Genomic DNA, 25,333 nt, shown 5'->3' with positions numbered 1-25,333 from the left:
AAAAGTTAGATGAGAGGATCAATTCTCAGCTCTGTAGGATAGATATGAAGTTATCGCTTACAGTTGATGAGAAAAACTTTGCATAAAGACTGGGAACAGAGGTGACCAGTCAGCCTCGCTCTGTCCAAAGGTAAGAAAATCCACCTGACAGCTCCTCTGAAGCTCACTCATTCAGACATGTGATCCAATTCGTTAAACCCCTAATAAAAAGAAGACGTTAAAACTGGTCTTAACTCATAGTCCATTACATTTTAAAGCAGACACATGGTAGAATCTAAAGAGTGAAACGTCTTTCTCATCGCTGTTGAGAGCTGCAGGTGTGCAGCGCTGGTCAGGCAGCTGACGAGCATAGAACCAACCTCTGTTACTTTTTCAACGCCTTTAACGTTCAGTCTCTCGCTCAAACTCGCCGCCAACTGAACGGTGTGCGAGCACTGCTGGAATAGAGACGGGAAAAGACGGATGGAAAAGTATTCACAGGCTTGCGTTCTTAACTTCAACTCACGTCGTTGCATATCATACATTATGTATGTCTGCCTTATTTAAAGTCTCTACAATAATGCATCAGAAAGCATTGTGTGCTTATAAGTGCAGTGATAAAGCATGATGAACGCATTGGAATTCATAATGAACTATAGATGAGGTATTTAAATTGTGTGTCTTAAAATATTCCATAATAACAGTCATTTCAGACGCTGCTACCACAGCTTGTAATTTTGCAATATTTCTATACATTTCCTTCTCTTTGCACAGAAGATGATAATTTACTAGTTCTATGTGCAGCTGATTGATATTATCTGATCCTCAAAGGCCTCTTGGTTGGAGGAAAAACATCAGAGTGCATAAAATAGCAGCTTAGCTACGTCACTGAGTGCAGAGGAGGACGGAGATTAAAACTGGACTGCATCAGATTCTCCATTAACTGCATGGACTCTCCATCCTTTGTGCCAATAACCTCACACTATGCACGCAAGCTGCTTAAACTATACATGCAATCATGAGTCACTCAGGATTTATGAACTTCCTCTCAAAAGAATAGATTGCTGGCACAAACAGCAAACGAATCGTGTGCTGATTGTATTTCATGGAGTGGGCCAATCTGCCAGCCAGGCTGCTGCCTTCAGGCACGCTCATAAAGTGATAGATTGGGAGATGACATTGGTAGCTTGTTGGCCTCGCAAGCCACCGGCAACCCGTGGGTCTCGTAATCCAAATAGGCAGGAGGTTCCTTTGTACTCAAAAGACAATCATGGAAGCAGAGAGAGGCACGACCTGGATATTATAAAACTGAAGATTGCATTCACTTAAGTGGAAAGACTGGTTCTGCCTGTTAAATATTTAATATAACTAAAATTACACTCCACCTACAATAGGAACATAAATCAATGTTTTATTATTGAGAATTTCATCGTTCATCTTCAGTTAGAAGGTGGAGGAAATTTCGTTTTCACTGCTGACTCTGGCCGCCATGTTTCATCTCAACTGGTCAATCGCCTCTAAACTACAGCCGCTACTGGGCCTTGGAGCGCAAAGAGAGGGCCTAAATCTAAATGAGGAAAATCAAAGAAGAGGCGGTTTAAAGCAAGAGGAAGTGAGTTACGCCATACATCAGTTCAGCTTTTGAAATATGTGTATGTAACACATCTAACTTGAGAAAGTGATGTTCTCCTGGGCTTCTTTGGAAATGAAAAAGTTAGCCCGTGAAAGAGGATCTTAACTCAACGCGAGTCACAAATTCTCAAAGTCTGGTGACGTGTTCAATAAGAGGTTCACAAAAGATAAAGTAAAGATAAAGATAAAGTAGATTCTGCAGTTACTGTGTAACTAAAAAGTGACTGTAGACTAACATCTGTTGTTTTTCCTACAGTTCCTGTGCATTGCCTAATACAAGATGTCTTTTGCAGTCACCTGACTTTGTGGGAAAACACCATCACGTGAGGAGGTTCACCAAGTTCGAGCTGAATTCTCGACATTCTAGCAGACCCTGTTATGGAACGGCTCACCTTGTAGCTTTGACCTGCAGGGAAAAGAGGACACACAGCCGTGTAAACAGAGCATGTGGTCTCAACTTACAAAACAACATCTCGTGTCTCAGGCGAGCTGAGGACTTTTCTTTCACCCTGACTGCATGCAACTTCAAAACCAGTATCCACAACATAAGGGAAAGACATAATGATGTGATATGACATAAAACGTTTAGAGTCACGAGTCGCTGAGAAGCTTAAGGTTTGTTTTGCTAGCTTTGTCCTAATCTCAGAAATTTCTAGAGGAAGAGTGAACTGAGGACTTTAACGGACCAGCTGTATTCTGCCGTTTTCATTTAAACACTTCCTGAATCCATAAAATAAGCAAAGCTTGAGATTAAGCATCTCTCTCAGTTGCCTGAAATAGTATTTGCCAAACACATTGACTTGTTGTTTTGCTTAAAGCCTTTTCTCTTTACCCGAGTCATAAGGTTCTGAAATACCAACTACTATGTAGTAATACTGCTTTAAAAAGCTGGTTGACCTTATGAGTTACCCCTATCATAGCTGTCATACCAGACAATTTACTGTTGTTGTATTTCCATGCAAGACCCCAGGAAGAGCACCAGGCTTTAAAGCCAGCTGTCTTAGTGGCCAAGCTGTGTATCACATTGTCATTTGATGCATTGGGGTCTCAAAAAGACTTATTCCCATTAGCTTACATCTTGACGAAAAGCATCAGTAAAATGGTGGATACATCTTTTTGACCGTCATAACCCCCTCGAAGATGACTCATTTCACCATCAGAACTTGATCCATTCAATCCTATAAAATTAGGAAAGTCTAGAAGAGCCACAAGGTTAAATAATTTTATGCTCAGAAAAGTCTATAGAATCATAATGTTTCATGGGCCACTATTTCAAAGAAATAAACAGGGTGCTTTTCCAACGCTGTATCCAGGTTTCTTGATACGACATTGTTTCCGAACCATCAGTATGTGACGTGTAGCTTCAGCCTCAATCTTACAGCTTGATATCCTCATTAAAAATCAGTCCTCTGGGGACCTTGAAACGTGCGATAGAAACAGCAATTTCTAACAAAATCATGAAGCTGACTTTAGTTTGATTGACTAGCTAGCAGCTGGGAGGATCCGCCTCTCTTTGAAATCAAGACCTCCTTCGATAAATTACAAAGGATTTCAAATGGTAGGCTCAAGTTTCCGCAGTTGTTAGCCAGCTATGTTTAAGTGTGCCTTGTGAGAACGGATCAACAAGGTTTTCACCTCAAACCGTGACACAAAGTTAGCCAACAGTAGGCCTAGCATGCTAGGGTAACCCAGCAATTCTTTTAGTCGGTGCACCACAGGTCAGCTAACCTTGGACGAGTGTCAAAATTCCAGCCTGTTCTTTTAGAAAAACATCCATACAGTTCAACAGTGTGAGCAGGCTATTATGTGTGGGATGGATGTTCGCCTAAACAAACTCGAGACTTTAACCCTGCAGACTGCTCTCCGTGTCCCATGTCAAACCAACAGTCAACGCTGACTTATTTTATTTAAAGTTCACATACATAGCGTAAATAACGTTCTGAACCAAAGTTATGTAAAGGAGTTATTTAAGCCCAAACCACAATGTTTTCTGGAACCTAACCAAGCAGTCCTCTCGCCTAAATGGCAAAGGTCTGTTTTGCATCTCGTCCGGTTAGCAGCAGTAGTGCATGATTATAGCGTTAGTAAGTTGATTGAACTGAACTGATTTGCATGTGACAGGAAATGAAACACTTTCCCTTTATTCATTCATTTATTTATTTATGTATTTTTACATTAGATTGACAGAACAGTTAATCGATGAATGAATAAAACAATCAATAGTGAAAATCATCATTAGTCATTAGCCTTTTCTAGTCATTCCAATCCAAGATGTATTACGTTATTTCAAGATTGAACTGCTTACAACACAAACAACGGAACAGCACAACTCAATTACACAACAAACTTAACTTGAATCCCATTCTCAGGCAGTACTTTCCCCATGATTAGTAGCACATTATGCAGCTCTTTCCAGAAAATGTCATTTTTAGGAAATTACATCAACTGTCGGCATACAATACCCCAGCATTACACAATACAGTTCTGTTTCGGATCATTTGTGGTAGTAGCAGGGCTGTAAATGTGTTTTAATAGTGCTTGTTAAACAATGCTCGAAGTTTCCCTGAGGAGAGCTCTGCCAGCCTGGCAGTGAGCTCAGCTGTTTATAACTTGAACATTTATTAAATACTTTCAGAGTGATATTACTGAGCCTCAGACAGTATCGCTTCTGCATTCTGGCCTCGCTTCATTATTCATCCGCTCTGGGCTGGATTCTGTCTGCAGCGGTGGTGGGCAGCAGGGTGGATATAAATATCTGTGCCCTGTTCTTGCCAAGTGGGTGGCACAGACAAGACTCACAGCAAGACTGTTTACATCAGCTGACCGGCTTTAGAAAAACAGCCACTGGGAGTCAGACGGATGGGCTGGGAGGCGTTAGTCAAAGTTGATGGGCAAAGGCATGTTACGTAAAGTGCCCCACAGGAGGTGGAGGGGGACAGGCTTAAAATACACTCCAAAGCACACCACAAGGGAAGTCCGGAGAGGAGGACAGGGAAGGGAGGAGGCTCCGCTGACACAGTTTGCTGTCGCGGGAAGACGGGACACATAAACACCTTCAGCTGAGTGACACCTGTCACCTCGACACCTTCTCTGATCCTGTTTCGTTTCATTTCTACGCATATTTTTTTGATTTCCGTCTGCTCCTCTCATCCTCCGAGCTTTGATTGCAGTCTGATGTTGTTTAAGAAAATCCTTTGTTCACGTCTCCTTTTTATTTGGCTCAGGAGAAAATCCCTCCGCAGTGACACAGTGTGCTGCGGGAAGTGCGCTGCACCAACACAGCATCATCAAAGTACATGCCAGCTTGACCTCGTTTCACCTGCTGTATACAACGTTATGTAATGTGATGACACTGAGTGCTATCAGCCGGCGTTATACAAGATAAGACAGGCCGTGGCTGAATTCGTCCGTATCAGATATTAACTAATAGGAACTGGGTCTTTTAATAAACACAACTTCCTTCTGAGCCCCTCACATGTTTATCACATCAAATCAAGTTAGCTGTTTACCCTCCCTCTTGGCTCTGCTCCATCCCTTCTACGATTACACAAACACATTGCGTTATATACACACTGTTCTTGTAACTTCTGTTGTGTCACTTTTGAACTTGGACTAAAAGGTAGACCGTTGAAGCATTGCCCTTTACAGAAGTTTTCTTACTCTTTAAAATATGACCATTGGCTTTATGCCCGAGATTTAGAGAAGATCAATACCGCTCCCGTGTCTAAATGTGAAGCTACAGCCAGCAGTCGCTTAGCTTAGCTAACAATTCCTGGAACAATGTGTTTTTTTGTATGCTTAAGGCAAACGTGGAATAAAATGTCAAAGGCACCGCTGGTTATGAAAAGGTCTGAATTTAATACAGATTTCTCTATATGACCTACTGTACATATGCAAGAGACCATTAGCAAGAAGATCTCTTTCTTAGGGTTTTTACAGTTATTATCAATGCCTGTCTCTGAGTCAGATTACAACTTGTGGGATGGATAAGTCATATATATATATATATATATGTATATATATATATATATATATAAATATCTATTTTAAATGTGGTGGAGTGCTAAGGATGAATGGAAGGGACTCTGTAGTCTGGTGGTACGGCACCACAGCAAAGTTAACCTTGTTTCACCATCGTCATATTATTGAATTAATCTTACATAAATTAACAAATATATATTAACTCATACTTATATTAACTCGTATTAAAAAAAAATCATGTTAAAAATACGTCAGGACTTTATTTCACTCACTTATGAAACAAATGCACTCACGCGCCATACCTCCAAGGCAGTGGTGCTCGTACGGCGTTTGTCCACAGGGGCCGCCAGAATCAACAAGAAATGAGAGTTCCTTGTAGCTGCTTTAATTGGTGAGCTTTACAGGTGCTGAAAGGCAGATACTGTTACTCCCAGACAAAGCGAGGCTCTTCCCCGCTATTTCCCGTCTGACTGCTCACTATCACTTTGCGCTCTGTTATCAATATTTTCATCAAACTCACCGTAAGAAAGTAAAGAAGCATATTTCCTTAAATGTTAAGTCAGCACTTTTTTCCCCACAAAAATCTGCGCCTTACTTCCAAATCTATATCTAGAAACATTCGTAAAAGCAGTCCACGTATAGCTGAAATTAGCTGTCCTGATAATTATTTTTTCTTGGCCGGTGACGGAGAAAATTGCAGTTTAAAAAGAGACCCATGCTCATGCTGTGAATCACTGCTCCCCTGAGACATGTATGCGGAAACGCGTTTATGTAACAGCTTGTCTATACCACAGACACACAGCCAAGCCTCTATCCACAGCTCATGCACATGAGGGATGTATTGCAGTAGCTATAAATAGACTATGACTCAGATTGTTTGACTTGGGGGGCTGTTTCATAACAAGCGGGGTGTGTGTGTGTGTGTGTGTGCGTCTCTGCGCATGCGGGTATATGTTTATTGATAGAGTGTTGTCACTGCGGTCATTTATATACGCTCCCCTTTATCATATGTCTCAGTCGTTCCTCAGCTAACTGCATCAGTCGTGATCCACAATCTGCTCCAAAACTCCACCAGCCAGGTGATGTTTTTCTTTATCTGGGAAACCACCAGCAGGTAACCTCTCTCACAGTTACAACACACGCCCTGCTGTCTGCTCTGTAATCACACAAAAATGTCTGCGTCGCTCGAGCGTTAGCCCCTGACACACATTAGAGGAAAAACATTTGGAACGGCACTCAGACCAATTGTGAGGCAGAAGCCAAGAGCCTCAGACCTGCTTTCCTCCTCATGTTTCTATTCTCGGGCTCTGAAAGACGTCACGCTGTTTCCAAAGCAACCACTTTTGATCATTTGGGGAGGGGGGGGGGGGTGTAGCGGGTGCTCATAAAACAAATTACATATATTAGAGGGGATGTGTCTTGGGAGAAATGTGGAAGTATTGATAAGAACTGACAGGAAGATCTTTACAACACGCTCACAAATGTGGGGACAGCATACAAGCGCAAGTCCTTTCTAAGATCTGTCATAATCACTCACACCGTGCGGGACAGGGTCGAGCTGTACCCTCAAGTGGTCTAGAGGAGCAGAGAGCTGTGTGACATAATGATGACAAGTTTTTTTTGTTTTCCTCTCTTGACCCAGAATTCAGAGCAGCTGCAGCGCACTCCAGCGTGCAGCCCTCCCCGTTGCTCCCCTGTATGCTTATTACAGTCGGCATTGATATGCAAATGCGCCAGAACAAAATAATGGATTGTATTTGCAAGTCATTTATGTAAAACCGGAGGCGAGCGTTGGCTTTCAAATAGAATAACGTAAAACATTTAAAGCAAACAGAAAGAGAATTATAAGTAGAAAAACGAGAGCGTGTGAACATTATATGAACATCTCTGCATTAAAAACAACTACAAAGACCTTGGTCATATATACTTTGTTGGGTTGTGTATTTACATTGTCCCAAATGTTTCCAACATTGTTCGAACCCAAAGACATCTGAACTTGTACTCAAGGTTTCGGTGCATTTCATATGGTTGTCTGTTGCTGTAACTTCAGGAAATATCCAATGATAAGTCAGAGAGTGAGGGAGTCGTCAAACAGGACCAACCATAACATCAAATTTAACCACCAACCACAGTATCTTAAAATATGTTCATGGAAAACAGAAAAAAAAAAACCCTGTAAATATTACAGCCGCCGTCTCTTCTCTGGAAGAGCTGTTAGAGAAACAGTATTACAGACACACCACATCAGTTACCATCCAGTCCGGATTCCATTCAATAAAGAATAAATATGAGATGTGTTTACTGAAACGTATCTGAATGGAAACAGAAATCCATCCAATCTTTTTTCGAAAGAGTTTATAGCCAGTCTGGAATGAAATCAGACTGCCAGGCATTTCAGTTACATGATGCTCGAGTCGCTTGGCTGAGAGTGTTTCGAGTTGTTTATACATAACAGCCTCCGAAGAGCTCACGGTCAAATATCAATACAAAAGCCATCTTTGTGATGTAACAATTTGACCTTCAATTTTAGCATTTGAATTTTTTTATTTATTTATTTTTTTTAATCAAATAAATGTTGAAATGGAAGAAAAAAACTATTCTGAGATGAGTTCTCCTGAAAAGCAAAGCACACAAAGCCCTCTCCTTCCTCTGACACGCTTTTCCCCCCCCGCTAATAATTTCCAGACGGTCCCTCAGGTGTGACATTTTGTGGAACCCAAGCACTAAAAGCAAGTTTAGGACAGTTCATTTTGACAAAAAGATTTAAAAGGAGATTCAGCAAGTCACACGGGGTTTTCTGCTTCACCAAGACAAGAGTGTTCATTTGTCCACATAACTGAAAAATTCACTGTAACGGCACAATGTTATCCGCACTATCAGTCATTTAAGATAACTCTGTGGACACTAAATAAACACATTCCTCCCAGAAGCAGTTTTCTCATATGCGTATACACACCATTTATCTCATCCAGCCACTGGATCACATCGGTGTCATAATGAACGTCAGTACATAACAAAAACAGATATAAATCACAGCGCAAGGAGGAGTTACGTGTCAGAGGTACATAACATATTTGATTAGATGCCAGGCGGGCAGTCAGCTCAGAGGCGGGGGGCGGGGGGGGGGGGGGGGGGGGTCAATCCTTCAGTTTGGGAACAACGGGTGTACGGAAGAGGAGTGCATAGCCGGTTATGTAAAGCATGCTTTGCGGTTGCGTAATCTGTTCATAATCAGAGGGTAGCACAGATATAGATGGCCCAGTTTCTGCAATGTTCATTCCAGCATGACAGTGGCACAGTGTCCTGAGTGCTCAGGTTCAGCCGAGGCAGCCTTGGCACAGAGCTTGACATTGTTGAACTGCGGCCATCGCAACAGAGCTCGATAGTCATTTCCCATGAAGAGACAGTCGACGCTGTTTGTTTTTCTCACTGCGTGAACTAGGACAGATGTTGATGTCGCCACCGCCGAGAGCCACCGTGTGTTTGTTCGATAATCTCACAGGCCTCCGGAGCCCTTTGCCATGACACGTAGTATACACAATGCGGCACAACCCCTCTAAAGCCGCGTCGCGCAGATTATGTCCAAAGTAGACATGCGACATCATAAACGATGTTGTTACGTCTCGGTATACTTCCCAGGCTCCGAGTGTTTAATCCCTCTGCGTGCCACTTACAAAAAAAAACAAATCACACAGGATACTCGTGTTTCCCTTTTGTTTTTTTTTTCCCTTTGTTAATCGTTGTTTTTAAAGCAGTTCCAATCTTATGTAATACCACTTGAAGCTTTATGACAGACCTGTCACCTCACTGACACAATAACACATCACTACACATACAGCTGACTGGGCCCTTTTAAAGGATAAATCAGCACTTTGGATCTTGGCTTTGTCTGCAGTATGATCAGCTTTCACAGCCGTCCTGTGTGCTCATTTTCGAAAGTGTAGTGCTAGTTAGCCTCGCAAGTATGTTTAGGAATAACACTTGATCTGATTGTCGTCCAAATCCATTAAAAGAGCAGGACGGAGCTACTAACGTTAGCCTTAACCCTGAAACCATTCAGGAGGGTTAGGGTTTTTTTTTTCATAGTGTAGTGGTTAGTTACGAAACAAATCCTGTGGTTTGTTATAAGAGTGCATCTTGATTAAGAGTACTCACTTGTATATTTTTCCATGAAACCCTTGCATAATGAGATTCTTACTCAGTGAAAACAATGTCTGACATCAAGTCCGTCACTTTTGTTCCGTTCGGGGGGAACATCCTCTGTGCTCCGAGGATGGTTTTGAAAAAGCTTTGACATTAACGTTACGGGATAAATTTAAGACTGCGTGGTTGTTCCTTTATTTTGCTTTTTGTTGCTCACAAAGGTTTCTCCTCCATCTGACACATCAAACTGCCATGGTCTTCCTAAAAAAAAAAAGAAAAAAGGAAGAAGCAGGTTTTATTATGTGAGGCGTGTTTCATAGCGTGACGTGGATCTTGTTGCGTGAGTCTCATGCTCCTGTGACCAACTAAGGTCAGGTTTCCTGAAATCCCTTTGGCTCAAAGCTCACAGTATCTCCTTTTCAAATCCACATTCAAATCATTGTTTTGAACACAGCAGAGCGTAGATGATAGATTTATGATGTGACGTAAGGACTTATGTCTGAATTATTTCTGTCAGAGCCTCAACCATGAAACCGACTTAACGAGGATGTCTCCAATGAAAGCCTCATTTACGGCAGCGATATAAAGGCCGGGCCAGTCCACCGGGTGAAACTTTCCACAATAACACAGCGTACTGCAGAGTGCACTTTTCCTGACCTTGCATTTTTTTTTTTTTTTTTTTATTCTTTAATAAGTCTTAGCCTAATCCTGACACAGAAACCAAGCTGGATGTATTTTCTAATATTTTATGTAACGTTCTATATGCTCTGATGCAAAAAGACTTAATCCTACTTACCAAGTAATCTTTTCATTTGTTCTAGATTCTCACAGCATAAACATGACTGATCGGCTGTCTTTGTGTTATTTTCTTTTAGAGAGGCAAAAAAAAGGGCGGTTGTGTTGTCTGCAGTTTACATGTGTCTGACAACCATTCTGTTGACGCCTCTTGAAACTTCAAGCGTTTCTGCAACAGACCTAATTTCCACCTCAACGCTGAAAGCTCCAATGTGGTTCTAGTCGCTCTCATGGGAGGCTTTCCCTTTTTTGGTTTAAGGATCTTCACTTTTATGTAACGCAGACCGCATCCTAATCCCAGTGGTGTTCCACACAGTGGATTGAAAGGATTTTCAGAGAGTCATGCAAGAATACTGTCATTCCTTTAAATCCTAAAATAGAATGGGAGCAGAGAGGCAAACCATGCAAAAAGGGCTTTGAACAATTGGCTGAGGGGGCTTAACCCAAAGTGAACCGCTCCGGATGCCCAAAGCCAACGGCCCAGGCCAGTGGCCAAGGGGCAGGAGGAAAAATTTAACAAATCAGAATCTTGTTCAGGGAAAGGATTTGTCCCAAGATAACCCGATGAAGGTCTAAGTACAGAAATGTTGCTGTCATTAAACTCAATTGCAATTGAAGTGGACAATTTTTATTCTCCTACGCACCTGTCGATCTTAAGGGCTGCAAAAGCTGTACTATATGTAATAATTATCCTCATCGCTAACTTTCTGAAATCATCAGTTACGCTGTCATTGAAGCAGATTGTGGTTTTAAGTGCCAGCTACTTTTGGAATGGCCAGAATTACAGAGTAGCTCGTGGTTGTGCTGTTGTGGCATGCCAAGTCATGAGGAATTTCCACCCCAGTTTCTCTCTGTAGGTTTAGTTACTTTGGGTTTTTGATGTTTTTTTTTTTTTTTTTTTTCATCATTTATTGCTTTTTGATATCCACTTCTTTGCCCCTGTAAGTTTAACCAAATGTTTTCACACTGGGGAAATTTTAATTCACAACTGAACAAGCCAGTGAGTGTAGAAGAAAATATAAAGCGCTTACGTGGACAATCTCTTATGGAAAATGTCCTGTTCACATCGGACATCGCTGTATTTTCATACGCTAAGATTATAGTTCACGCTTGAAAACAGCCAAATGCATTTGAAAATGTGTGAAAGTGTGGAATTCACGCGCAAAGAAGCATTTTTATGAATATTTTTTTATGTGGCATGTTTCGTTTCAACATGAGAAGAGGTCATTCATGTATGCTGATGAAGGTTTTCAGTCATCCAAGACACGCATATTGTAAGTGCTATATCTTAGGCAACTGGACTGTTTCATTCACATTCAAATATACAGTATGTCATTCGCTTGTGAAAATGTCCAATTCACAGGTGAAATTGATTTCTTTTCACGTGTTAAAATTTGAGTTCACATGTAAAACAGCCAACAGCAGGTGAAAATATGTAATTCACATTAGTATCTGACATGTGAACTTTTTGTAAAAGGACATTACAGTTTTCACTGATTAGTTTAATTTACTCCTCTGTACTGGACAACTGTATTTTGAGCGTGTATTTTGGGGGAAAAAAACAAAAAAAATAAGAAGAATGAAATTACACATCTGTAATAGCCCTGGTTATCCGTAAAAGATATTGTGCAATAAATCCATCTTTAAAGAGGCTTTGAGGGGCATATATGTGGAAGTAACAGTAGTACAAAGGTGGGATCAAGTCAAGTGACAGTGTGAAGTTGATGAACTCTTTCAACACTATACACTACATAGCTCCTGTGAAATGTGTTTGGCCAAATACACAAGGACAATGCAGAACAAATGGCTAAATGAGATTCCTGAAAAATGCAGCAGGGTAACCTAGAAGGGTCTTAAAATAGAAAACCCAAGACAAGCAGACAGAGAGGAATTGTAGCCGCGTACCAAACACACTCATCATCTTATCGTGCGCGACTTCTTTATATTACTGTTGGCTGCTGTAATGTGTGATCGTGGAATTAGACAACTGAGTTTTTTATTGTGCGTAAGAAAAGTGCCGGGAGGCGAGAAGAGGAGGAGGGGAGTGAGAAAGCCAATGGAAGGGTTTGTTCAGGACAATGGCTTAACTAAAGCAGGGCCATCTGAGGTCTGTTGAGTACTGGTCTTACCTCATGCTCCCACAACCCCGATGTTTATTCATTCATTTCACTTCAGTAATTCAAGACGATGCAGGGGCAAGATAAACACTCAGAGCTCGTCTCTCTGGAGCGGAGTGAGAAAATATGATGAAATGTGCACAGTTTCTGTAAACACACACAGGGCGGTGTATTTCTTGAAGTAGTGTGTTTGAGGGATTCCCAACCTTTTGTCCAGCAGAGAGATGTACTGAAGTGGCCCTTCATCAGCGCCAACCGATGTTCCAGATGTGTTCATCTCAATTGATTTTAAACTGGATCATGTCAAACACTGCAGATTGTATCGAAGAGCGTATGGTTACGACATTTCTTCCGACGATTTAACTGTCAACGTTCAGGTCTTTTGTTAATGCATTCTTAGCCTACTAGGCCTATTTCAACCATAATGAGCCAAGGCCTACTTTTAGCTGATTCAATTATTTATCATTCAACCGACTCGCAACCATTTATTCTATACTTTTAGCCAAGCTAGTTATCCATTAGCCCACTGATAGCAAGTATACTAGTAACTCTATCGCCTTTAGCTTATAATATCAACCGTTTATCATTTAGGCCGACCTCTTCTAACCATTTATCCATCAAATCTTTCAAAATTGTTTTCTCTCTATTTTTAGCAAACGATTCAAGCTGTCTAAAAGCTATTCACCAACTATAGCTATGGACTATTGCAACCATTTATCCATTAGCCTATTTTTAGCTGTAACGCTTTCGCCAAATGTAACAGTCACTTTGAGCTAACCATTTCTTCTGTGCTTTTTGCTAACTTTCCGTCATCTATCCATAATTTTAGCTAACTTCTTTGCAACGTTTAAGAATAGTTTTAGCTAAATCTTTCAACATTTAGCAAACCAAACATTCTATACTTTCGTTTAACTTGCAGTCTTTTATACATTACTTTTAGCAAACTACTTCAACCATTTATCTGTTCCCATCCACTATAAGGCTACAACAGTTAAATCTTTTTTGCATCTCCCCGGCTCACTTGCTTACTATGCACTCTGATTCGAAGCGTGTGTTGTTCGGGGGACTAAATATGTGGATTCAAACCAAACAAATCACACTTTCTCCACCATTTCAGTGGAGTCTGCTGCATCTCTCCCGTTTCCTGTAGCGTCCAAGCAACATGTTGAGCCCTCCCCAGAGTGAGACCTTAGTAATGTAAGAAGTATCTGGAAGGGTTTAATTTGGAGCCGAGTGAGAGTTCCTTGATGATGGCTCCTGACGGTAGGAAGTCGTGTGGGTGGAAAGAATGAGTCATCCATCATCTGTCCACTGCGTTAGGTTGCTGCTGCTGGTGCAGAGCCGAATCTAGCCCCATCGCACGGCACTGAAGGAGTGGTGATGTCAGAGCTGTCGCTGTTCTATTCCCTCATCAGCTCCCACTCACAATGCTCTTGGTATTTGTGAACTCGGGGCAGGGTGAAATACAACAATAGCACCGAGCGGAGAGTACTGCCTTCATTTAGCCCCCTGTCAGTGTATTGTTGGGCCTATTTTCTCATTTCTTGGACAGCTGTCAACCTTTTTTTTTTTTTTTTTTTTTAGCTTTTTACTGACTGGAAGCTTGCATAGTAAGACTGCCAACAGTTTGTGGCTGAATGAAGCAATTAAAATGAGTATTTTTCTTGGAAATGTGGGAACAGTATGTGTCCCGGAGTATCCATCCTCAACAGATTTGTTTCTTCCCCATGGGTGAAGTTTTTTTTTTTTCCACCCCTGTTCTGCCTCACTGTGTTTGTCAGAAAGAGTGTCCAGTGCTGGTGATTCAACCGCGGTTTGAAAAAGATAACGTGCTTGTGAGATTCATCTCCTTGACGTGTTGTTTGTGTTGCCACCAGAGCAGAGATTGGTTTCTTTTTTTTTTAAAAAAGAACACCCAGTCGTAACGGGCTCGGTACATGACAGCCCTCACGAATGACTCAGAGTGTGAGCCAAACATCTGAAGAAATGGCCGCCCACGTGCTATTGCTGAAAATGACGCAGATGTTCTCTTGAGCAACTTTTATCTTCATCTCAATGTACATTGAAGTGATAATAAATGTAGCCGGTGGCTCCAGTTCTGTGAAATACGTGACTCATCAACGGATGAATTACAACGGTTACATAACGGCTGTACTTTCTCAGCATATGTTTACTTCCTTCCTGTGAGGTGACCTCGAGGTGTTGTATTGCTAATCCTTAGGACAGGAATATGAACAAATCTTAATACATGTGCCTGGATGAAGTCATTTCATGTTACCGGTTTGTGTCAAAAGATCTAGGCTTTACTGTTCTACAATCATTTTTTGTAATCTTATCTTCAAATCTGCATCCAAACTTCAACTCTGTCTGTCAAGCTGTTTATATGGCGCTTGAAATGCTTGCATACTTTGGCTGAAAAGGGACTGTAGCGGTCAGAGTCATGTAATAAGACAAGTTGTCCCTCCAACACTCTCGATTATTAAGGCTATACCGCCCTCTTCTGGTACATGATACAAAGTCTTCACAGCGGACAGATCATTTGTTTGAGTTACAATGCTTACATACGAGGAAGTATTTGACAAAGCACTGGATTTCCTCTGTATGGAAAACAATTCAAATGTAGGTTTTTTTTTATGATTACCAGGGGTCATGAGATGATCAGTCGAAAAGAAGTAGAAATACACAACATTTTGTCTGTACTTAATTTAGCCCTTTTTTGTAATCATAAAATATTGATTACTGTTTTCTCTTTGAGCCAGTTGTTTAAATAAAGCCACATGCAAAGTTTAAGGGGAGAAGTCTCTTCAGCTCACCCACAACTCACAGAGATCCAAGATGTCAGGTTATCCAGCTGTCCCGTCCATTAGGGATTCGGCGAGATCACCATGACGATGGATTCAAATAAAGCAAGACACAAACAGGACATGTGAGCTTGCGAGAAGTTCCATCAGAGCAATCCGAAACTCAAGGCATCGCTTTTGACATTTTGGATCTGTATTGAGGATGTTTAGGGAAGCCATGTTAGAATGGCCTAACATCCGAAACCTTGGCCCTGCCTGCTGTTTTGTGGGCTGGTGAGAAGAGCAGCCAATTAACACAGGGATATATGAGCCGGGAAGGGCAGAGTGAAAGTCCATCCTCTGTTGGCGGAGTCGCCGGGGCTAACAGATGGTGCTTAGGCTGGGGCTAAGCAGATTGCCTCTGTCAGTGGAGAATTAGAAAACCAAACTCTCTCTAGTAGCCATGATCTCCGGTCAAGCAGGGCAGGTTTACTGATGGCTTCATTTCCCATCGACTTCTTTAATTCGAGCGTGACGCAATCTAGTCTTTGTAGAAATCAAAACAGGCGTTTCCGGCAGCAACTTTGATTTACAATAAATTAGTGACTAAACTCTAGAGGGCACCAAAACAATGATTATATCAGGAAAGTATACTGTAGTGCTCTTTCTACCTATCACCAATAACCAGTAGGCAGCATACGCTGTTTTGAGATTATTTTCAGGTTGATCGGCATCCTACATTTCCAATAATTCAACCTGATAGCACCCCTCACTACCTAATCCCTGTCCACTGGTCACCCATGCCTTTCAAACTCGACACTTCTGGAATGCAAGGCAGATTTTCATTTGCAGTCATAGTCTGCAAACCCGAGCTGAAACAAACTCTTGATGACATCGTCCCAAGTGCTTGCAGACTCTAAGCCCCCTCAAACAGCCACGTAGGATTCTTTGTACAGCCGTTTACGTCCAGGTAAAATCAGCTGAGTTGCCCCTTTAACATCTAAACTGTGATTTCTGTCAGTACATGTGTATGGTACAAAAACTGTGATAGAAAATTGTCGTCATCACTGTGGAAATCATTTGCAGGGAATCATTTTCTAAATGGATAAATAACCCCAAGAAGCAGATTAAATCAAACATAGTAGAGGGAACTCATCCTCCTTACAACATTGTTTGCCAAATTGTTGAACAGTATATTGAAAGTTGACATTCCATTAAACCTCTTAAACTGTTGGACTTGAAGTAACGCCACCAGTTTGGTTTACATTACCTGGCCGATAGAGACTGAAAGAGAAAAAAGGGTCGGAGAGACTGATCGAAGCCGCACTTTTGCTTTATTTACGTGCTGATGAAGCTAGCGTTTAAAGATATCAAAAAAATCATATTTGACAGGGATACGAAGCAGAGTTAAAGGGAGCCGGGAAGCATGTGCGATGGAGCTACCTTCGGGGTTTTGATCATACTGATTAATCTTGCGCTCGGGTTGCTTTAGCATGGCAGATTATTCTATTTGAAGTGTCGAAGACGTCAGGATGGCAAATATCAGTTCTTTTCCTTTGAAGGCTGCCCGTTGACCAGGCCGGCCTCCCAGCGCTGCCACAGAGGAGCCTTCTGTCTTCCCGCTCTGTGAACTTTAGACTCCTGCTGTGAGATAAGACAGAGCAAATAGAGGGATTTAGAGCGGGAGATTAGCTGCCTATTCTGGAGTTTGAGATCAATTTCAGAGCCACTTGCACTAATCCGAGCTTTGGTAAAACAAATACTTTTGCTGATAATTCAAATCTAATCCTGCAGGAAGATACAGAGAGCCACATGTACAGGAACGTATGTGAACCTGATTTGTACATGACTCTTCTTGCTAACATGGCCAACCTCACCTTCAATAGGCCTTCAATATCTGTGCTTTCAAAACAATTCACACCACTGATAATCCTGTAGCGTGCACACATAGAAGACAGAGAGTGTAGTCATTAGACCTGACGCATCACCTGTGCCTGTTCAGACTTCGCCTGGTCTTTTTTGGACGGCGGCGGCCAAACCCGTTCCAGTTTCCCCCTGGACAGTCGTCTGTCATCTTGAAGGACAGGAAGAACAGAGGAGCAGGTTAATTTGAAGGGAATTTGATTTTTAAGCAGCAGTTAAACCATTCAAGGCACAGTGAGTGTATTCACCCATAGTGTTGTGTTGTGTCTGCCCTAATGTAAGCAGCAACCGTTAGCATATCTGTCTAAGTAGACACACATTTCACATTTGGGTTTTTAGATCATCTGTCTTTACTTCTCCATTGTGTGGAGGCCGTGTGGGCTGACGTTAGCGGCAGTTTACACTCCAGAAACCGCAGAAATGTTAGCGGCACAGAGGTCAGACCTCATCATAAATCCTTGCTTGTTCACGCACAAGATAAGCGGAAATGAGCGGGCCAAAAGTGCTTGCAGGCTTGTCACAAGTTGGAGATAACGACGATCATCTCCCACTTAATGATAGGAAATACAGAAATGTCCACAAACTGTCTGCAGAGGGGCCACAAATGCTCCACTGCCAAGAGTTACTTCAAAATAAAATCCAACAAGAACACTAAAAAATACTTCAAAAAAACCTTGATTACGTTAATGTAAGCATAATAACCTTATTCTTATCTCGAATCTTACGTTTTGCTTTGGACATTCAGCTTTGGCTTGTTAATGTCGTGTATTTAGCCCTTTTGTCAGATTTCAAAGTCAGTTTAAAACATTCAAAATGAACCCGGAGAGAGAGTTTTCAAATGACCTAAGCGAAGGTTTGCTTGAAAATTAAACTTCGTCTGTGAAGATATCACAAGGTTATACGGCCTCAGACAGTACAGGATTGTGTCAAGGCTGGTTAGGATAACACACTACAGCTTATTTGACCCTAAAGTCATTTCCTTCAGTTTAGCCAAGCCCCAGACAAATTATATTACTGTCACATGTAGCTTCATCATCTTCACCTTGAGTCAACCTACACATCATTACCCGGCCGCTGTGGCTGAAAATATTAACATGGTGCTACATGATGACATGCTCCCTGGCCGGATATGCTGTTTTGTCAGGCCCCTGAGCTCTCGTGCTGTGCATGTGGGCAATAATTGCAGACATGAATAAAACATGCACTCAAGCTACTGTACATACTTTCAACAAGACATATCAGCTGTCTGAAGTCATCTGTATTTACACAACACTATGACAGAACCAGAGCCGCCCCTGGCTCAAGCTGGGCCGCAGATAGTAGTCTTCACGTTGTCACTCAGCCCGCTGGCCTCGGCTGACTCAGATCAGTGTGCTGCCAGAGTGATGTGCCCTTAACCGCCTGTGACAAGGCTGACACTAAGTTGTCGATAGGATTCCTTAGATAACACTATGTGATGGTAATGTAGAGAGGCATTCATTAGAGTGCTCAGACTGACTGTCAGAAGGCCGGGATGTGAAATGAAGAAAGATCTAAATGACTCTCATTAGACATACTAGTATCTGATGCATCTGGACAACCTGATGGAAATAATCCATCACTATTTTAATTTTTTCCACTTATGGTTTCTCAACATCGTCAGCTTTATTAATCCAAATGATCAAATGAGGTTTCACTGAAGTGTTCTTAATTTGGGAATTGAGAATAATGAAGGTACAAATTTATGCGAAAGTTCACCTCTGTGGTGCATGGAGCTGCGCAGAGAATACAAATACTCTGGTGGATTAAGTTTTGAGATCATCCACTAAAGTAGAAGTGGCAACGCAACAATGAAAACACGCCCCCTTACGAGTAAAAGTCAGGCATTCATAAAACACGTAAAGTGCAAAGGTATCAAAAGTAATAGTACAGTTATGCAAAATAATGGCTCCCTTGAGCGTTCTTTTAGATATTCAAGAGGTAAGAAGGGAGCAAGTGACATTTTGAGTGAAAATGTATGATATGTATCAAATTTAACTTGTGATTAAAGTGGTGAGCATGTACATTCTAATTGGATCTAGGGTTATTAATCAATAACCAAGACACGAAACACTAAGAACTTTTGGGGTCTTAAAGTTATATTAGTGCACTTACTATAACAATAATAACAATAATAATAATAATAATAATACAATAAATAATACAATGTTTTTAAACAAAATAACAAACAAACAAAATATTGTTCATTAAATATATTGTCATCCATGTATTTAAATAATCAAGACTGAATTTAATACATCTCGCTCATTTGCTCCCCTGAGACACTGAATGTCGCTAACACACCCTTGTGTTCATTTTTTATACATATTTTACACAAATGGATTGTTGAACAGTGGATCACATTTTATGTGCTGGTCACACAGTTTAGTATGTGAAGTATGTCTATTAACCCAGTTAATTACCATATCTGTCAAACAAAAGTAGTACAAACTAGAATATGTAGAATTGTACTGAAGCACAAAACTAGAGTCAGTATACTTAGTTACATTCCACCATTGATACTCTTGATACTCACAGACTCCATGCAGACTAACCTGGTTCGTGCGCTGATGTGAATCGTGACTTTTCTCCGTCTTCACTACTCTGCCTGTTCTCTCCATACAGAGTGCATCTCTGTCTGCGCAGCTCCTCTTCTCTTTCTTTGGCCTCCCGGATGTCCTTCTCCACCTCGGGCTGCCGAGCCAGGGCTGGTCGCAACTTGTAGAAGGGGTTTTGTTTGATGATGGGAGATTCTTGTGTTGCGTTCACTTGCCTAGTCTCCATAGCAGACGTATCACTGCTTATGGAGTCCATGCTTCTGTGCAGGCGCACATGCATGTCTTGTTTGGGGTAGGGGAATAAGCGTGTTTTGTCTCGAGAACCACCGGTTGGGCTCTTTGATCTTAAGTCTTCATGGATTTTAACTGCGTCAGAGGTTGATTTGTACAGCCTGAGGGAATGTGTTCTGGAGACGGGGTAACTTTTGAGTGAGAACATCTCAAGGCTACGCGTGCGCTCTAACACAGATGGGTAAACGTGACCTTTCTTCAGTAAGGTAGGGGATCTCCGGTACCTTGTTGGACCCTCTGGGTTCTCCTGCTGGAAAGCCTCAAACAGTAGCTTTGTCTGCTTTAATTGACGGACTTCCCCTTTGCTGTACCCTCCTGGGATCTTCCCTTGGTTGACAAGCACCAGTTCTCTCTGGATCTCCTGACTTATCTCCTTCTGCATCTTCTGCTCGGAGAACTGCCAGTCACTGCGCTGACCTGGGCTGACTGAGGTGGCAAGTGGCTCAAGAGAGATGTTGGTCTTAAAGGGAATCTCAAGCACATCTGGATTGTCTGCAAGGCTGAAGAGACCGCCGGCTCTCTGCAGGTTCTGCGTCTCCTGAGCTGCCTCATGGATCTGCTCCTCAATGGAAGTCACGGCGGTTGAGAACTGGTGACAGGTGGATGGAAAAGACTTTTCTGCGGAATATGTTTCATGGGGGTCATCGGAGTCACCTGCCTCTGCTCTGGCAGTCATTTCATGCCCAGGCTCAACAGGCACTGCTGACGAAGACACCCTGGCTTTCTTTTCGTCTTTGTTCTCATTCTTTTCATTGTTTTCCCTCTCCCATTCTTCCGTTAGGTTCATCTTTCCTCCCTCCTCGTCAATAGTGTGAGATCTACTCTCTCCCTTCTTATCTCCAACTGTCAGATCCCCTTCTGTTCCTTTAAGATCACTTTCATCAGCCCCAAATACATCTCTCTCTTGGACAACCTGCTGGGTGTTATCAGGGCTCTCTGGTGTACATACGTCCTGTCGTAGCTGCACTTGCTGCAGACGCTGAAGGAGTTGCTCTCCTTGTAGGATTTCAATACTTATACTCCTGCTTCTACTTCCTTTTGTGACCGTCTCTTCAGTGCCTTCCATGATTGGGAGCCGGGGCACTTGTGTTTCTCCACTCTCCCTCCTCCCCCAGTTGTACTTCGTGAGGTTATAATCCAAAGATCTGGTGTCAACAGACTCTTCAGTCTCTGTTGAGATCTCTGGTACCTGTGGTTGACTGGTTGCTGCCTCCATCTTGGTTGGGTTGCATTCGGAGACCTCCGGTGGTCCGCAGGACTCTAAATCTTCACACCTCACACTGAGATTAGTCATCGTTGGGTCATTTTTCTCTACACTGTCGCAGACGATGTTTTCTTTCGTTAGTTTTGAATCTACCTCAGCAAGACCAAAAATGTGTCCGGATGTTGTTTTGCCTTCTTCATTGTCAAAATGCGTCTCATTAAATGAGTTTCCGTCAACGCTTGAAGGTACCTGTTTCGGATATTTGTCTTTCTCTGCTTCACTTTCCTTCAAGTTTTCCTGTCCTCCCCTCAAACTGACCTCTGGTTCCGCACTTGATTCTTGTTCTCCTGGATGGTGCCCCCACGATTCCACCAGACTACCTGCGCCTTCCATGGCTGTTTGGTCTTGATCCTTTGGTAGAGTGGAGTCCCTGTCTTTGGACAGAGGTAAGGTGTCCATAGACTCGTCAGAAGTCTGCACTGTACTTGCTTTCACTTCATCCACCTTGTTGTATGCTGCCATTAACTGCTCTTCCCCATGCCAGTCTAAGCCACTTGGATTACCTTTAGCCTCTGTGGCGTCAGATGCCTCGTTTGCAAGGGTCATACTTGGATTAGTCACCATCGCATCTGTGCTGCCCTCTGCTGGCAGCAGAGCAGCCACGTAGGATGGAGAAGGCGGCGTGACGAAGACTGCATCTGCACCCTCATCATCCATCACACCGTAGTACCTTCTCATGAGTGCAGGGGCAGGGGGGGTGAATTGGGGTTCATCTTCGGGCTTCTCACTACAGGGTTCCGATGGGCTGTCTGTGTGGTCTGCCACAGGGTTCGAGTCTGTCTTCATCTCCAGACCACCGTCATCCTCGGACACCAGACCTTGAAGGTTGGGTCTGGGATCTCTCGTTTCCATGGTTGCGAGCCTTTGAGGCAATTTAAGGGTGTTTCTTCTTTATTTCCCTTTAATAGGAACATGAGAGAGTGACAATGAAATCCTTTATATTGTTTACTTTTACAAAACAGAACAAGCTTGTTTGGATAAAGACTATTTTCTAGTCGAGCTAGGAGGAAGACATGTTCATCATATATTTGCACTGCGACTGCTACACCCCACAGGGCATAGCCTAAACCTCAGAGGGGTTCCCATGGTGAAAATGAATTGATGGGCCCCTGTTAAACTCAATTAACATTGTTAATCTCACATTGTCACTGCAGTGTGTATCAGTTTTCTGTGCCATAATACTATCTTGCCCCAGGTTTGCTGTGATAATCTGATTCAAAATTCATTTAGGAATATAAACACACAGCCTGACCACAAGCGTTGCAAAAAAGCAATTGTTGCTATTTGTTCTCATGCTTATGCAGGAGGAAGCTCATGCATACCCATGGGTGCATATGTTCCGCTAACTCCTGCTTATGGTTTCACAGTATTTTCACAACAGGTGATCAAAACATGTTGAGAAACGCACCACTGTGCCGACAACGGCAGTGAGGAAGAAAAGTGCAAGCAAGCCAACTTTAAGAAAAATCGTCTTTTGCAAATGATTGCGAGATTGGAAATGTGTTTAACATGTTTGTTAAGGCCTCAAGGATACACTCAATGTGTTAATTGGGTAGTTGCTAACAGAAATGTTATTATTTTACTAAATCAAAAAATTCACAGTCCACTTAAGGCCCTTATCATGTCTGTTATATTACCACAAACCAGTCAAAACACAGTAAGTCGATAGAGCTTCCAGGGACCTCTGAAATTCTGCAGCCCGAGGACATTTGCTGTCCTTGCCCTGTTGGTAATCCAGCCTTGCTGCAGTGCCTTCAGAAGGATGTGAAGTGTGCAGTTCTTTCTCTGAGCCTCGATGTTTAATTATCAATATTCAACCTCTTCTGCCTGAAGTGATCGCAAAAATAGTAATGAGGATGTGTTTTTTAAAAAAGCCCCCGAATAATCAAAAGCTCCATCACTTTCTGTTTTTTGCAGCAGGGCATACAGAGTTGTTCTGTGTTGCTTTGGTGACTTTTCTCCCCCCACGCTGTGACCTAGCACAGCCAATTATGCTGACAAAGGGAAAGAGTAATCGGCTTTGCTCTGTCTGTTTTGGCCTGCACGCTGTGTACAGTATTTGAAAGCCTGGCCGGCCAGAGACTCTCATCATCTCACCGGTTTGCCTGCTGAGAATTATGGTTTTCTATCATTCTGTCTGGTACAACAGACATTAACTCATCCAGCTAATGCCTGTTATCCATGAGCCACACGGACGTGAACTGTCAACTGGCCATGTGTCGTGTATTTTCACTGATTCTGCTGAGGGCACACTCTGCCTCACCACTGAATGCTTTTTAACGATACAGGGGCGTTCTCCTTAATATTGATCTAGTTTTGCGTTATCTTGGTCCTTGAGTTGCAGGTTTAAATCTGTGAGTCTATATTCACACCTGCATTTAGGGGCTTAATGCCAGTCACACTGTATTTCAGGATTACCAACAGTATTACCAACAAGCACCATGTACATAAAGCTCAAGCAACAGGAGATATTAATGCGCCTTAATGAGCTTAACCTGTTTATTCCATCCTCCTTTCAAGAGACATTTTCCTCGCTGTTGTTATGAAGGTTCTTAAAGATGACTTTAAATGCTATTCAAACACTTTGCCACGCTACTTAACAGACACTGCGCGTGCGCTTTCATGATTCTGCTATTCAGTAATTGGTCACAGATGTAATATTATTTTTTTTTTTATTCCGAATATGCAAATAGAACACGGCTTCCTGATCGCTACTTAACAAATTATTTGCACAACATAATATAGAAATTTTGATTTTGAGGAAGCAAAAAATAAAAATAAATGACATGTTCGAAAAGGAGTGAGAAGAAGCATAGCTTGTTAGCTCTCACCCCTTTGTCTAAATGAAATTAATACATATATCTACATACACATATACACACCCACATATACATGCATATATATACATACACACACATATACACATACACATATATACACATACATATAGATACATCCATATACACATTCACATTCTCTACCTCTCATCACCATGCCACATCAATTAATAAATGATAATCACCAATACTCATTAATGACCATTATCCATTGTACCCGCTTAATAACATGCGTTTGTACATCTTCTTGAACTGGTTGATATTTGGACTTTGCTTGAGTTCCTCACTTAGGTTGTTCCATAGCTTGACACCAGAAATAGATATACAGAAACTTTTCAAGGTTGTTCGTCTGTTTAATCTTTTGAAGTTATGTTCCCCTCTTAATTGATAACCTCCCTCCCGATTCCTAAATACAGTTTTTTATATTTTCTGGTAATTGTCTGTTTTTTGCCTTATAAATGATGATTGCTGTTTGGTAAGATACAATGTCAGTGAATGTCAGTAGTTTTTGATTGTATAAAAAGTGGATTTGTATGTTCCAAGTAGTTGACCTTGTGAATAGTCCTTATTGCTCATTTCTGCAGGATAGTAAGTGACCGTAATGAAGTTTTGTAAGTGTTTCCCCAAACCTCAGCACAGTAATGTATATATTGACTGTTGTGTTAGTAGTGTACACGTACTCATCGTATAATTCTTATTCATAACTGAACGTAAGCTTTTATCTTTCTGTTCCCAGATGATTGACCATTTCCTGGCACTCAATCAGGAAGCGAAAATACATAATGTAGAAATTCTAAAAGGAAGAGACTCACCCGATTGTAGCGCTGCAGTCATCTTCAGTGCGTGATATTACCGACCTCGGTGGAAACATTAATGATCCAGATGATCTACTTAGCACCTGTACCTTCCTGTCCCCTGTGTCATGTGAGCAAACACAATCCTCCTCTTTAAGAAGCAGTACGCTGTTCAAATGAGCCACAGCAGCATTGTAATGATTCGAGTTATCTATATGTAC

General features: G+C 41.9%; 1 protein-coding gene across 2 annotated transcripts; it reads right to left on the bottom strand.

Annotated features, from left to right (window-relative positions):
• Nucleotides 1-16,742: 16,742 nt before the first annotated feature.
• Nucleotides 16,743-25,252, bottom strand: LOC115575060 (uncharacterized). 2 transcript variants are annotated; one of them, XM_030406838.1, is made up of 4 exons: nucleotides 25,131-25,252; nucleotides 19,924-22,380; nucleotides 17,416-17,501; nucleotides 16,743-17,071 (listed from the first exon to the last, which is right to left on the bottom strand). In XM_030406838.1, exons 2-4 carry the CDS (start codon nucleotides 22,331-22,333, stop codon nucleotides 16,970-16,972), a joined length of 2,598 nt encoding a protein of 865 aa, XP_030262698.1. In that variant the 5' UTR covers nucleotides 22,334-22,380; nucleotides 25,131-25,252; the 3' UTR covers nucleotides 16,743-16,969. The 2 variants fall into 2 exon arrangements, with proteins under 2 accessions (XP_030262698.1, XP_030262700.1); XM_030406840.1 differs by having other exon boundaries at nucleotides 16,743-17,068.
• Nucleotides 25,253-25,333: the final 81 nt, after the last annotated feature.

The sequence above is a fragment of the Sparus aurata genome, chromosome 23, assembly GCF_900880675.1.
Source record: "Sparus aurata chromosome 23, fSpaAur1.1, whole genome shotgun sequence".
Lineage (NCBI taxonomy): Eukaryota > Metazoa > Chordata > Actinopteri > Spariformes > Sparidae > Sparus > Sparus aurata.
The sequence above is the reverse complement of the archived record's forward strand: the minus strand, read 5'-3'. Positions and strand labels throughout refer to the sequence as shown.